The sequence below is a fragment of the Phalacrocorax carbo genome, chromosome 2 (assembly GCF_963921805.1).
Source record: "Phalacrocorax carbo chromosome 2, bPhaCar2.1, whole genome shotgun sequence".
NCBI classification, from domain to species: Eukaryota; Metazoa; Chordata; class Aves; order Suliformes; family Phalacrocoracidae; genus Phalacrocorax; species Phalacrocorax carbo.
In genome coordinates, this window is record NC_087514.1 from 115898250 (window position 1) to 115911825 (window position 13576).

Sequence of the window (13576 nt, forward strand, 5' to 3'; positions counted from 1 at the left end):
GTAGTCAGTTAAAATGTTCTTATGTAAGGTTATGTGTAAATGTTGAATGTTAATACCATTGCTTTCAAAACTGTTATACCTAAATATCACTGTGGGTTCTGACAGAAACGAGTTAAGCCTGCAGGAGGGCAAACTGGCCTTGCACAGACTCATAACAGAGACTCAGCCCTGCATTAAGACATCTTTTACCACACAACAGCCATCATCGCTGATGAGCCTTTGATATTGACATGGCCAATGTGTTTTTAATAAAATGCCCCAGTTTCATTTTGCTAGCTGTGTACAGGTGTAGCAAGGTACTGACTCCCATGAGATTCAGATGTTGAGTTACAATCCTGGCAGAAAGCAGGGCTGAGGCAGAGTGCTGGGCTTTAGGGCGAACTTTGTTTTACCCCTTACACTCTGATGTCTATACTTCAACCGTATCTAAAGACACACTTAGCCAGTTCCAATATAGATCATATTTTGCTCCTGCCTTACCCTGTTTTCTCAAAACACTCTTTCAAATGATCCCCTCCCCTCCGGGGAATAACCTTTCCAAATGAGAGTCTGTGTGATCTGTGGGGCTTACATCTGTGTGCAGACTTGATCATTTTAGGCAGTAGGAAAATGTAACTCTTCAGAAATAGGAGGCTCTGAAAGCTTCCTGTGGCTAAGAAATATCTGCAAATCAGGGGATCCTGTGTTAAATTCACAAAAGAGCTGTTCTGACAGGGCATCAGATGACTGGTAGGGGATAGTATCACGCAAGTCAGGGGTGCATTTCTTCTCCCCATTAACTCCTCGCTGTGAATGCACCTAAAAATCTTCCTAAATGTTGTGTGCTTATGAGCAGCTCTTCTCTCATGTAGCTGAGGCTCATAGCTGTTGCTTCCTCATAAGTTCAAAGAAGTACATAAGGCAATGACTTTTTAAAATATCAGGTGTTTTTCTTTTTGTTCTTAGAGCTTGTGTAAAATGAAGAGACAAGTAAACAACACTTGAAGAGTGGAGATAAACTCCAATCTGTAAGTGTACACAGAATGAACAAAAGCCTTGGTTTGAAATACCTTTAAAACAATGTTTGCAACTTTAGAAAATAAAAAAAGTCTCCAATTGTCTAGTTGCTTAATTTTAAACACGTCTTAAAGCTTTTCTGCACAACTGTTTTCATCATTGTTATTTGTAATTTCCTAGCACAGGAAAACATTGCTTTATCCTTTTTTCATATTACTGCCCTGTAGTTCTACACTGCCTCCTGCAAGTGAGAGGCAACTTTTTGTTTTCATCTATCTTTGTGCACGTGTTTGATATTATCCAATCTCTGTAAAGACCAGAAGGGTAAGTTTGCTCTCTTTGATAAGATACAGCTACAATGCGAAATAATTATTTTCAGGAAGGTTCCACGGTTTCAATTTGTGTGTAAAAACAGCGAAAATCTCAAACAAAAGAGGACTAACTCAACATGTTTTTCCATCCCATTTGTTCTTCAACAGATTGGGTTTAAACTAAAATGTATCAGTATAATGATGACACAGTCTACAAGACATGAGTCAACAAGCTAGTGAATGAGTAAGAGGAATCACTAATAGCTGTTTGAAAAAAGCCAATATCTAAATGTAAACACCCACTTGATATTTCATATTTTTAATTTATAATGTTTTCCTTTAGGCAGACAATTATACCTCAAACTTCAGGTGTGTGTGTGGTTATTTTGAAATGAAGAGAATGCTGCAATTATTCTAGGGGCATAGCCTGCATTACCATAACACAGCACGGAATTAGAGCAAATCAAAAAGCAATTACAATACTCTCAACAGAAAGCAGCTCTGAGAATAAATGAGGATGTTTGTGAAACAAATGCACATTTTAAACAGACTTTTGTTAAATAATATTTATATTTTACACTGCCTCCAACCTAGTCTAGTACAATGCAGAGGTGTCAGTTCTGACAAACACTCATTTTCCATTTTATTAAGTGTGTCAAAAATAGAAGTCTTTCATTTGAATTGATCCTTTTCCCCCTCCAAATTCAAATGAAACTTCTCAGTTGGGTGCATGCAGGCTGCAAACGCTTCTTCTGCAGAACCCAACTGTCAGAACACATGAAAATCTGTGTGAAGCTTGCCAATCCCTCAGCAGACTTATACGGGGTGGGTTAAATTTTGCAAACACTTGTTATACAGAGAGTAGAGCTCACTGTTTGGCAGAGATTGCAAGAGCGTCACCATTTTTGACAAATGAGTTGTTTGTTTTTTTTCTTTTAATAAGTTGATATAACGTTGATGTAACATAAAGGTGACTGATGAACCTGGCTGAAAAAATAGTAATCAATGAAGAGGACAAGCCAGTGACCGACTGATCTGGATTCCTAAGTCAGGTGTAAATCGGCAACACACATTTCACCACTGCCAAATGCAAAGTTGTTCATCTAAGAACCAATGCACAGTGTTGACGGAGGCTGTTCAGTAACTGAACAAATATGACTGGGATGAAGTGAAGATAAGTATCTTCTATCTCTTACCTCTATTTATCTCCAAGTATCTATAGGGAAAGCCAAGATTTTACAAAGGGTTTTTAGATCTGAAGGCAAAACCAGAAGTACATACTATGCCTGGAAGCTGAGGCTTTACCAACTCTATCTGAAATATGGCTCACCTTTTTTTTTTTTTTTTAAAAAAAACCAAACCAAAAAAACTAACAGTAGGATAATTAGCAGTAGGATAAAGGAGAAACAAGTTCCTGAATGTTGGAATGTATGTTCTTTTTTTGGGAAAATTTTGAAAGAGACTGAATCGTTTTCATAAATGACATGCTCTGGCCTGAAGAGAGCAGTCCAGGAAAGTCCTGTGGACCGTGGTGTGCAGAAAGTCACAGTCACACAGAAATGAATGTGATGTCCTTATCCACACTGATAACTGATTAAACCTGAGTGCACAAGAACTTTTTTGCTGATCGTATTTCTGAAAGAACCCAGCATCTGGCCTGTTGGCAATCTAGCTCCTTTGTCAAACTAAAGCACAGCTACTTTGGCAATTGTCCCCAAGCCCTTGGCACCAGCAGATGTCTCTCTAACTGCTGTGTCATTCAGATGAAGTGGTTGCCCATCATTGCCTCATGGCTGCTCAAAGCACGTGTAAGGCAGAAGTTTAACCAAGTGATGAGAGGCTTAAGACAGAGGAAGACCAAACCTTGCTGCAAAACTTACTTGAGCAATATCACTGAGCTGGAAGTAGCTAGAGTGGGTAGGAAGGCTCAGAAACAAGAATACCTCCTTGAGGAGAAACTGTCTGCCTTTGGATGTACAGTGGGGTAAGTCCTCTCTGCACTCCTTCTGTTCTTCCAGTTGTCAAGAGCTAACATTAGTGTGAATGAAGAGAAGCCACCTGAGTGAGGCAAAGCTTCAAAGTACTGTCCTGAAGGAGCTCCCTGGTGCTTCTGACATTGTTTGGGGCCAAAGGGTGCATAAGAGGAGGGAGGAAGGGATGAGACTGAACTGTAACTCTGTGGACAGGGTACAGCCACTCTGTAAAACACAAGATAGTTAAAAAAGCTAGTTTTAAGCAAGATAGATTCAGTACTGAAGCAATGCTGTTACAGCTGGCAAGAACTTACACCAGCTGACATTGGCAAGGGGATAAGCAGCACGGGGGAAGACCATTTCTTAGATAGCTTGATACCACTTTCAGTGGTCCCTTCTGTTGTTCCTTCTCTTCTGTGAGATATTTTCTAGCTCCTGGAGAATTCTACAGCTCATGTTTCCAGTTAGGTTCAGCATATAGCCTATGTTATATAATTAATTAGTCTTTTGTAAGGAATGCATTTATTCTCATACCATGTGCCTCCTGTTAGCTGTATTTCAGGTCAGTAGGTTACAGCTATGTGAATGTCATTACAATAGGAAACTTCATTTCACAAGAAAGCAGCATTTCCTCTGTGAAACACACCCTGTGTCACGCTATATTCTGTATTCATCACACAGTGACATTTCAGTGGGATGCCTGTAGTAGTGGGGAGCTGATAATCTCATATCATAGCTGCTAGTAGCTTTTTTTTTTTTTTTTTTTAGGATTAATGAAAATGAGATTTCCTGCAGAATCTTACAATGAAGGGATTTAATGGTCACCTCAAAGTTCTGCAGAAACCTGCATTTCAGTGTCTCGGTTGCTTATTTGCAGACAGAAATATGTCCCTAGCCGTCCCCTTAATAGGACTGTCTGAGGAAAATACCAGTTATCTGACTTGTGCTTATCTCGTCCTTACTGCCTTCAGTTCAAGTTTCGCTGCCGGGCTCTGGAGGGTCACCACGAGGGGTCCTTCCTCCTCAAGCGCAGCCTTGCTGCTGGGGCTGCTCACACCAACCCGCATTTCCAGCGTGTTGCCTTTAGGGCCTGTGGCACTTTTAAAATTTTAAATATGCATTTTTGAATAAAAACAGTGCCATAATGCCACATTTTAGAGACATCTTTTCAAACTAAAGTTTAACAACTTGGAGAAACTGGCGAACAGCTATTGCTAATCCCTTCTGGCTTGTATGGTTGTGAGGCTGCGATGCAATGTCTCAGAAATGAGAACAGAACTGGAAGGAACTTGCGCGGTTTCTGATGCAAGAGCTGCAGTGTGCCAATCAGCAGCACCTTAAGAAAAAGCTCTTCCATTGCAACACATTTTACTTCTCATAATGCACTGAAATTAGTTGTCTACGTAACTCGGAAATGCAGTTTCAAAGAGAAAAGGTCAGGAAGTGCCAACAACCCACATATCAATTTGATATGCGGCAGTTATATTTATGTTGATTACAATGAAATATCTGGAATCTTAGATGCATTGGGATAGCTAGAGAATAACTGACTTTTCAATGTATGATGAGATCTTGATTGCTGTAGGCGCACATACTTACAAATATTGCTAAGAAACAGCAAAAAACGCCTGAGATGCATCGCGGATATTCATTCTTCACTGCGAGCAAAACCAGTTTATAAAACCACTATAAAATTTCCTCTTTTCCACAAAAGCAAGAACTGCTAAAGACCATTTTTCCCCTCCCAACTTCTGGCAGTATGTACTACCTAGAAATGAAAATAAGCTGAAACACCACTCGTACAAAGAGATAGCGCAACTACTTTGTGAAGGTAACAACATTGCAGTATAAAAGAAAAATTGCAAAAACTTACTCAGGAGAAAACCAGCTCTTGTGTTATGGCATTCACCGGTGAAATGGATAACATGCCAGAGTTAGTTTTAAATTATAGCTTAGGTAGCAGCAGCAGCAGTATAAGTGGGATAGCACAGAGACCAGCACTGTTCAATTTTCCCTGCTTCTTTTCTGCGACTGTAGTGTGGACATCCTCTTGATACTTTCATAGATGTAAACATGGTTCAGGATAACACCCTACCTGAACTCTTCCCCTCCCACACGCTCTTGTAGTACTTCAAAATCCTACCAAAAGTTACATTTACAATTATAAGAATTTTATTTAATCTCGCTTTGAAACAGTAACATATTAAAAATGTATAGCATACTTACTAACCTTGCTATTACCTTTCATCTAGCCTCAGCTCGGGCTAAGCAGGCTTATTTGCACTAACCCAGGCTGTCCTTTCCTAACATTTTCTAACAGCCCATTTTGTAACACCCGATTACGACATATTACATGTGAAATGGCCCTGAGCACCGGGACAACACTGCCCACGCTACTCAGTCTGGCAGGATCTGAGCAAGATTTCCAGGGAGCCTGGGTATCCATGGTGTTTAATCCCTTGCTTAGATAAATTGTCCATGAGGAAAAAGGCGTTGACTGTAATGTGTGCAAAACTCAGCCCTCGGTAACAAAATTTGTAGCTTTGATAGAGCAACATATGGTTATTATCTGGTCCTGGGAAGGACAGATTTATGTTGCAAATAAACAAACTGATGAAAGAGTAGCAGAATTCGAACAATATCTCTGATCTTCACTGTAAAAGCATGCAGATGCTCAGAAGAGAGGAGAGCTAATAACACGGAGAGCATAAAACCACCACAATTGTGTCATTTCTCTAAGGATCTCTTCTTCCCACATATTTCTAACTCATGCTTGTTTTTCAGGGTACAGCTAGCAACATCTTAAGGACTAGAGCTGCTTCTCTGCCCAACTTTCTCTAGGCTGGAGGATGGTTGGATAAAACTACTGGTTACAGCTTGTGCCAGCTGTGAGATTCCAGGATTATCCCTTGAGCAAGATCCAGGTAGAAAGCCTTGTTGGCTTTTCAGGTGGGCCGTCTCATACCTACTTTGTCTTAGACTTTATGTATTCTTTGATTTCTAGAATATGTACAAGGAAGATTTCAGGAACATGATTGAAGAGAATAGGAACAGCAGTGACTCCTCCTCTGCCTTCACTCACACCAACACCATGACTGCCATACTGATTACTGCCTACTCAGTTGCCTTTGCTGGAGGTGGGATTGGGACCACCACAATGTTGTTTGTGCTGGTGAAGATGAACACTCTGTCCGTGACCACTACAGCCATTGTTAACCTGGTTGTTGTGCACAGCCTCCTCCTCTTCACGGTGCCCTTCCGCCTGCACTACTATGTCAACAAGAAGTGGGTATTCAAGATGCCATTTTGCAAAGTGGTGAGCGCAATGGTGCACATCCACATGTACCTGACCTTCCTATTCTACGTGATCACGCTGGTGATCCGGTGGCTCATCTTCTTTCAATGGAAGGACAAGGTGGAGTTTTACAGGAAGCTGCACGCCATTGCGGCAAGCGCTGCTGTGTGGGTCGCCGTCATGATCTTTGTGGTGCCAGTCTTTTCCTTTGAATATGGACGCTTAGGCCTATACAATGATACAACATGCTTTAAGTTCCACAAAGAACTTAAGCAGGGGAGTGTGAAAGCCCTGAACTACACCACAATTGCAGCTGTCATCTGCATTACTAGTGTCCTCTTGGGCATCCAGATTTTCATCCTGGTAAAAGTGGTGAGAAAGCTTTCCACCTCCCTCTGGTCACACCAAGAGTTCTGGGCCCAGGTTAAAAACTTGATTTTCATCTGTGTCATCATAATTTGCTTCCTTCCCTATCACCTCTTTAGGGCCTACTACATACAGCATGTGGGTGATCTGGAACAGTTGGAAAGCTACAATGAAGTTTTTTTGAGTCTGACGGCCCTCAGTTGTCTGGACCTGCTGTCGTTCATGCTGAGTGGAAGCCGATTCTTCAAGCAAAAGGTGGGCATACTCCGCAGCAAGTTGTCTTGCTGCTAGCATCAACCTCCTGCAGTGTGCGCAGACCTGGAGCTGGCAGAGCATGGTGCTGGACAGGCATGGCAAGCCCCCTCCTCAGCAAGTCAGGGTGGGCCCTGGAAACAGTGCAACGCACTCGCACAGGGCTCTGCACACCTGCTCCCCAAAATAATGGTGCGAACTGCCTCCAGTGTCTCAGCTGGTAAACTGGAAGGTTACCTCTGGGATTTCCTCATAGTGCTACCTAGCGAGAGGCGGATGCACCTGGAGGAGAGGGAGGAAAGGGGGTGGGCTCTTCTTTCTTACTGTTTTTACATCAAGGTTTGTGAAATCAAAGGCACTAGGAGGAGACTCAAGAGAATGCGCAAAGTATGTAGGAACACAAAACAAAAAGCCTTTTTTTTATGGAATAAGGTACAGATTTTTTGAAATTTAAATGTCTATATAGTTTCCCACATATATTACTTATTTATTCTCCACAAGCTCTCATAACATACTAGGGAAGCTATTCTTTCTCCTGAGTAGGTCTGATCCTTCACTGTACAAGTATCGAACAACAAGTATACTTTTCTATATTAATTGAAGTATTAAACCAACTCTTTAAAAACAAAACAGCAATAAATATCTATTTCTTAAAAGATTTTATCAAAAGCACCTTTGGAGATGATACCACTGCAGCAGAAATGTGTTTTGTTCTCTTTCAAACATTATGAAAATGTCTCCAACAACAAAAATGACACATTGTTACTGAAATGAACATTGAAATTTCAAACAAAAGCCTGTATTTTTATTTACAGAATTGTTCAATTTTAAAAAAAAATAAGTTAACAGTGAGGATCATTTTATTTAGATCTTTCAGACAGCAGTTGTCTTCTCTTAAAAAATCAAATATTTTAGGTCTCCAAGGTAACAATGATTTTTTTCCTCCCATGTTGATTTTGTGCAGTTCTGAAGTTTGTAACTAATTACTCACAGTATCTTTAGCTTGAAATAAATTCTATACATTTAATACTAGTAGAAGAAATTAAAATGTTACTGCTTGGTTTGGAGGGATGGAAAATCTAATAAACCTGGTGTAGCTAAAAAGCTTATCATATCTCAGTGAGGCATCGCAAGTTGCTATCTCTGAAAACAGAATTGAATTCCACTTGAAAAGAGGAAAAAAACCAGCAAAATAATTCTGTGAAAGATATTAAGATTTTCATAGCTTAGCTGCTTTACACCTATCCCCCCAAAAAGAGTATAAATCCCTGAGTGCTATAATCCAAGACAACCATGGCTGTTCTATCTTTCTTCTTCTTGCCATCTGCATAAGGTCCAATTTTTTCATCTAAAGCCAGTGAAATAATTTTTTAATCATTTGACAAATTAGAGGTTATCAGCTGATTAATTTCCAGTGACAGTCTCTCCTCATGGTGCTGTTGAAGTCCATCTTTTCATACTTCTGAATCCTTCCATTCCTTTCTACTTCACCTTCAACATCTCTTGCTCATCAGACAGCGATCAAATAACTAGTGGTTGATCTTGAGGTACCTGTACAGTCTTACTGCTATGCTCATTGCATTTGGTCCCACCAAAGATGTTTACTTTATAGGATCCCATCTCTTCTTTAGTCTTTCTTCCCTGTCTTTCTTCTTGCTTCAAGCTCCTCTATATCTCTTGGGAGGTCTGATCATGAGAGTATTTTCAGGTCAGCATCTGAGTAATGCTATATAACACCAAAAGTTGGAAAGAAAGAATTGTGAGAGCTTGCAGTGTCTGGGGATCTGCAACAAAAACTGTCTGAGAAGGAATTTGCCCCGAAAGGATCATGGTAAAGAGGAAGACAACTACCAGCCTGATTCAGGAGTAGTCAGGGAACTACGGAGACTTTCATAACATGGGAAGAGCCAACCTGAATGTGTAGTTCACTACCAGTTAATTATGTGCCATTAAGAAAGCAATAAACTGCTGTGATCCAGATTTGTTTTAAAACTACAGGAACAAAGCAGGTCTTCGTTGTGGCAGAAGAGAAGATGGAAAATGGCACAATATTTCTGTTTCCTCCTATAGCAACATTGTTGGTGGAAGAAAATACCTTGCATGTGTTCTGTAGGCACTGCATACCTTTGTAACACTATATTATAACCCTTCTGTCATAATAAAGTTATTAACAAACAAAATGACTGTGCTGAAAAAGATAAGCAAGTCCTTCCTGCAAATATGCATATAAATGAAAAGCATTTTGTATCTGAATTTGGCAAGACTTTAAAAAAATAAAACATACATTTACAAACAGTACCTCCCGACCAATCTTAATCAATCTTGTTCATGTAAGTGTTAAAATCACAAGTGTTTAATTCTTGTAAAAATGTACACATTCACAACTCCCTGCACCATAGCATCAGAAAAATAGTAGTTGCTGGGTTTTTTCTCAAATAAAAACAGATGTTAATGATAGTAATGCTAACTCAGGATGATAATGAGCAGGATTAGGGGGTTGTAATTCCATGCTTTAAGTCAGTGATACTATTCAGCTCAAAGCCATGCTTTCTGTGGGACTGCCTATGCAAACTTATACATCTGCCACTCATCTTGCTTTGTGAAAGTTAGTGTCTGGCAAAGAAAGCCTGCCTCTGTCCTGAGAGAATTAAGTCTTAGTTAACACTGGCACGAGTTGTCCTGCCAGGTGGTGACAGATCTGATGTTTCCAGCAAGGGTGCTGAGGGCTTGCAGGGAGGACCTGTTGCTGCTCCCTACAGCCTCCCCCTGCTCTGGCCCTCACTGGCTTCTTGCTCTCTCCCACCCTCCCAGGCACCCTCCCTCACTTCCCCCAGGAGGGCTGAGGAGGGGTGGAGGTGCTGCCAGGCAATGCTACAGAAGAAGAGTCTGAATAACTCCTGAAAACAAAAGTATAGACAAGGCCAGAGCAGCATCTGAAATGTAGCCAAGTGGCTCCTGCGACCAGGAATGGCAGAAGCAGTGATGGGGAACTGCTGACAGGCGGGAGATGATATATAGAGGAAGTTGGGATTTCCATCTTCATCTTCATCTGGGGATGATCAGTTATCATCATCTGCTTGGTCAGAGGCACCACAGGTGTAAAGGACACCCTGATTTTGCTGACTTTGGATCATGGAGGATGGTTCTGGATTAGAAAACACCATGTGAGAACACAAAAAGCTGTATTACAGCTGGACGTAGAGGGGGTAGGACCTGGAGAATGTGACAGGGGATAAGGATAGGAGAGCATAATATCAGCATGTTTCTGCCAAACAAGGGCAAGATAACACAGACTGTGCCTCTGGCCTTCATCTTGTGTTGCTTATTGAAGCCTTGAAGTTGCCAAAAAGTGGGCGTCTCACTGATGGGAGCAAACTTGCCCTCCGCCCCTCCTTGTTCCTACTCCCACATCACTCTTTCCATAGGGTTGGGATTCTTGTGTGCTTACCTGCTCACTGAGCTTGGATGCTCCAGCCACAATAAGGACCATTATCTTGCCAACAGCCACCATTAGCAGCCATCCTGCCTGCAGCAATGCCTTCATATTGGATGTGGCCTACAGAAGTAAAAGCACCTAAGTTTTAGTCAGACACTGCTATCACTTTTTTCTGATGTTTACTCCATTCTTTACATTATAACAAACACTTGTTCTTGAGGGAGGGGGAATTTCTTGGTTAGGTTTTTTAAATTTGAAATTACTAGAGAACTAAACAGACCTGGGGAAGGCTTTGAGGAGCAAGAGATTACTAGTACTGACTCTAACACCTTTTACTTTGTACACACTGAGTAATTAACAGGCACATTTTACACCTGACTCAGTTGGACATGGTACACATTAAATGAAGAAATTTAGTGCATCATAGTCTAGGAAGCCACATCTTACAATCTCCCCATCACTGCAGTTTATAGACTCAGAATTAAGGCAACAAATACACACCGCTAATAATACAAACTGGAGTTAAAAGATAAAGGAATTAAGAGTGTGTCATTAAACTGCTGCTAGACTGTATGGAAGAAATTGCTGTGGAGATAAGGTGTCAGTACTTGTTCATTTTATTTTTGAGGACTCTCCAGTTTGGCTTGACAGCAGCAGTACAGTTCCATTCATTTTCAGTGGAAAGTCACATGTGAGAAGGAGATTTGAGGACTGGTGGTTAAGTCTTCAAATTATATAATTCAGCATAGCTTCATGGAAAACACTGAATACTGGTGAAACAAGGCCAACTTGCACCAGCCTGTAGTCCTACTAGGGAGCTCTGGAGGACATCATTGTTCAAACAAAGCAGCAATACAGAACCACCACTTCAAAACAATAAATCACAGATCTTAATTTGTACCAGGATTCTTAACATAATGAGAACTCAGACCTGTGAGTATGAAAACTCCAACCCAGTGACAGAGATGACTACTGCACCAGTGAGAATAAAATACTGAAGGATCTGCTGAATAGCTTTCACTTTCATCAGTTCCCTCTCTAGCTCACCAGGGAGTGAAAATCAATAGATAGAAAATTGAGTCAATGAAAGGATAAATACAGCAAGACTGCTTTTTGCAACAATGCTGATTTTGGGCATTTATCAGACTGTAATCCTACTTGTCTAATCCCCCTTAGGATCCAGATCTTTACTTTCCAGGCAGTTCTCCACAGATCCATGTCAGCTGACATTTCCATTTCTGTGTGCTCCCAAGGACCAGGGAGTGCCTTAGACTGGAGGTGCTGGTAGGGGAAGGAGGGGTCTCCACAGTGGCAGGCCAGGAAAGGGGTTTCAGGCACTTGATGCTCTCTCCAGGGATGGCTAGAGATGGGCATGGCAACCCCCGAAGATGGCAGTGGCAGAGACAGCAGTTCCTGGACAGAAACCTCAATAGAGTTCCAGGACTGGATATTTCTCATCCATAAAGTTACTAATTTCTGCTGTTCTCAGAGAAATAAGACTTTGCATTTCCGAAAATAATGACCATTTACCACTGGACTGAGCTCTTTACTTGCTCATCACCTGAAATGCTTAATGGTTTCTAGCATTTCACAAACTGTGAACTACTTTCACTGTTGTTCTAGTAATGAAGGTCAGGTTTTTCAAATATCAATCCAATGGAACAAAAAATTAAGAACAGCTGAAAATTTTACGAAGTAAAGATGACCTCACAAGAGTCTTTATTTTAGAAAACACAATATATAGTTTTCTCTGTGATGTACTGTGCGGGTTTGAACAGTTTAGGAAATAAAATGAAATAAACCAGCTTTTTCTGTTGTCTTTTAAGCTAATAAGTTCAAGAAGCTAGAGAGTTATATATTTTGCATAATACCTGCCTACTATTTTCTGTCATTTTGCAAAATAACTGGAAGTCATCCAGTTAGTCAGACTTATTTTAGTCATTTTGTAAAATTACTTGTTTCTCAAAATGACTGTAGCATACGTCAGAAGTTGGTGTAAGAGTAGTTGTACATAAAAGGAGGAGTCGAATCAGATTTCCCTACTTGCTAAGTAATCATTCCTGAAGATGCCTCAGGACTTTGAGGTTAAATTTAGAGAAGAACTATACAAAAGTGTGAGAAATGCTCCAAGTACATGATCCCAAAGGCAGAGTATTGTGCAACTACTGCTGAAATAAGACAAAACTGAATCCTAAGTCAAAGTCAAGGCACGAATACTATCTGCTTACAAAGTAAGTATGGAGAACCTACACTTTCTGTTTTTTTACTCTTAAGTGTATATATCTCTGCTTTCCCCATTTAGATACACAGCATTATTGCTAATAAACTACTTGCTATTTCCCTCATTTCAGATATGAAATTATACAATGTGGAGACACAGAGAAGATGATTTAGAAGAGACAGACAAAAGAGGAGTCTCCCACATATTATGTGAGTGTTGAGGATACATACGATATCATCAAAAAAGCACATATTACTTACTGGCCATAGAGGCCAAGACTATGTCACGAAACACTGGTCATCCAAGTACACAAACATCACCAGAGACGCTGATGAGCACTTCAAATCCCTCTAAGTAGTGAGCCAAGAAAAAAGAAGGCACCGCTTGGAGCAGTTTGCTGGCTGGTTTGTTCTGAACAAGCAGCACTTAGTATGGGGGCAAGTTGGCTTCATCAGTATGCAGTCCATGTATCTAGGCAGCTTGAAGTCGATAATGGCGTATCAGGACAGCATCACCAAATTTTCTGTTCTCCATCCACTTATGCCAAAAAGAGCAGCTGAGGTGGCTCTACAGCTTCTTGACATCTGTCTCATTTTAGCAGGGTCACGATGGAACAGAATTGATTACTCAAGTCATGCAAGGACTGAAATATTTGTGGCCTCAGCTCAGCTTGGTGCCTGGAAAACCAGGGCTCTCTCAAAGCAAAGAACTGTCAGAGCATCTGAA

The 13576-nt window shown here is 40.8% G+C and overlaps 1 protein-coding gene across 1 annotated transcript; it reads left to right on the forward strand.

Moving 5' to 3' along the window:
- Positions 1 to 5964: 5964 nt before the first annotated feature.
- GPR141 (G protein-coupled receptor 141) lies at positions 5965 to 9499 on the forward strand. Its single transcript, XM_009505336.2, has 2 exons — positions 5965 to 6204; positions 6285 to 9499. Exon 2 carries the CDS (start codon positions 6288 to 6290, stop codon positions 7230 to 7232), a length of 945 nt encoding a protein of 314 aa, XP_009503631.1. The 5' UTR covers positions 5965 to 6204; positions 6285 to 6287; the 3' UTR covers positions 7233 to 9499.
- The last annotated feature ends 4077 nt before the right edge of the window (positions 9500 to 13576 follow it).

Bases quoted from the DNA above. Each gene is read 5' to 3' on its own strand.
- GPR141 (XM_009505336.2), top strand. From the start codon at position 6,288: ATGTACAAGGAAGATTTCAGGAACATGATTGAAGAGAATAGGAACAGC.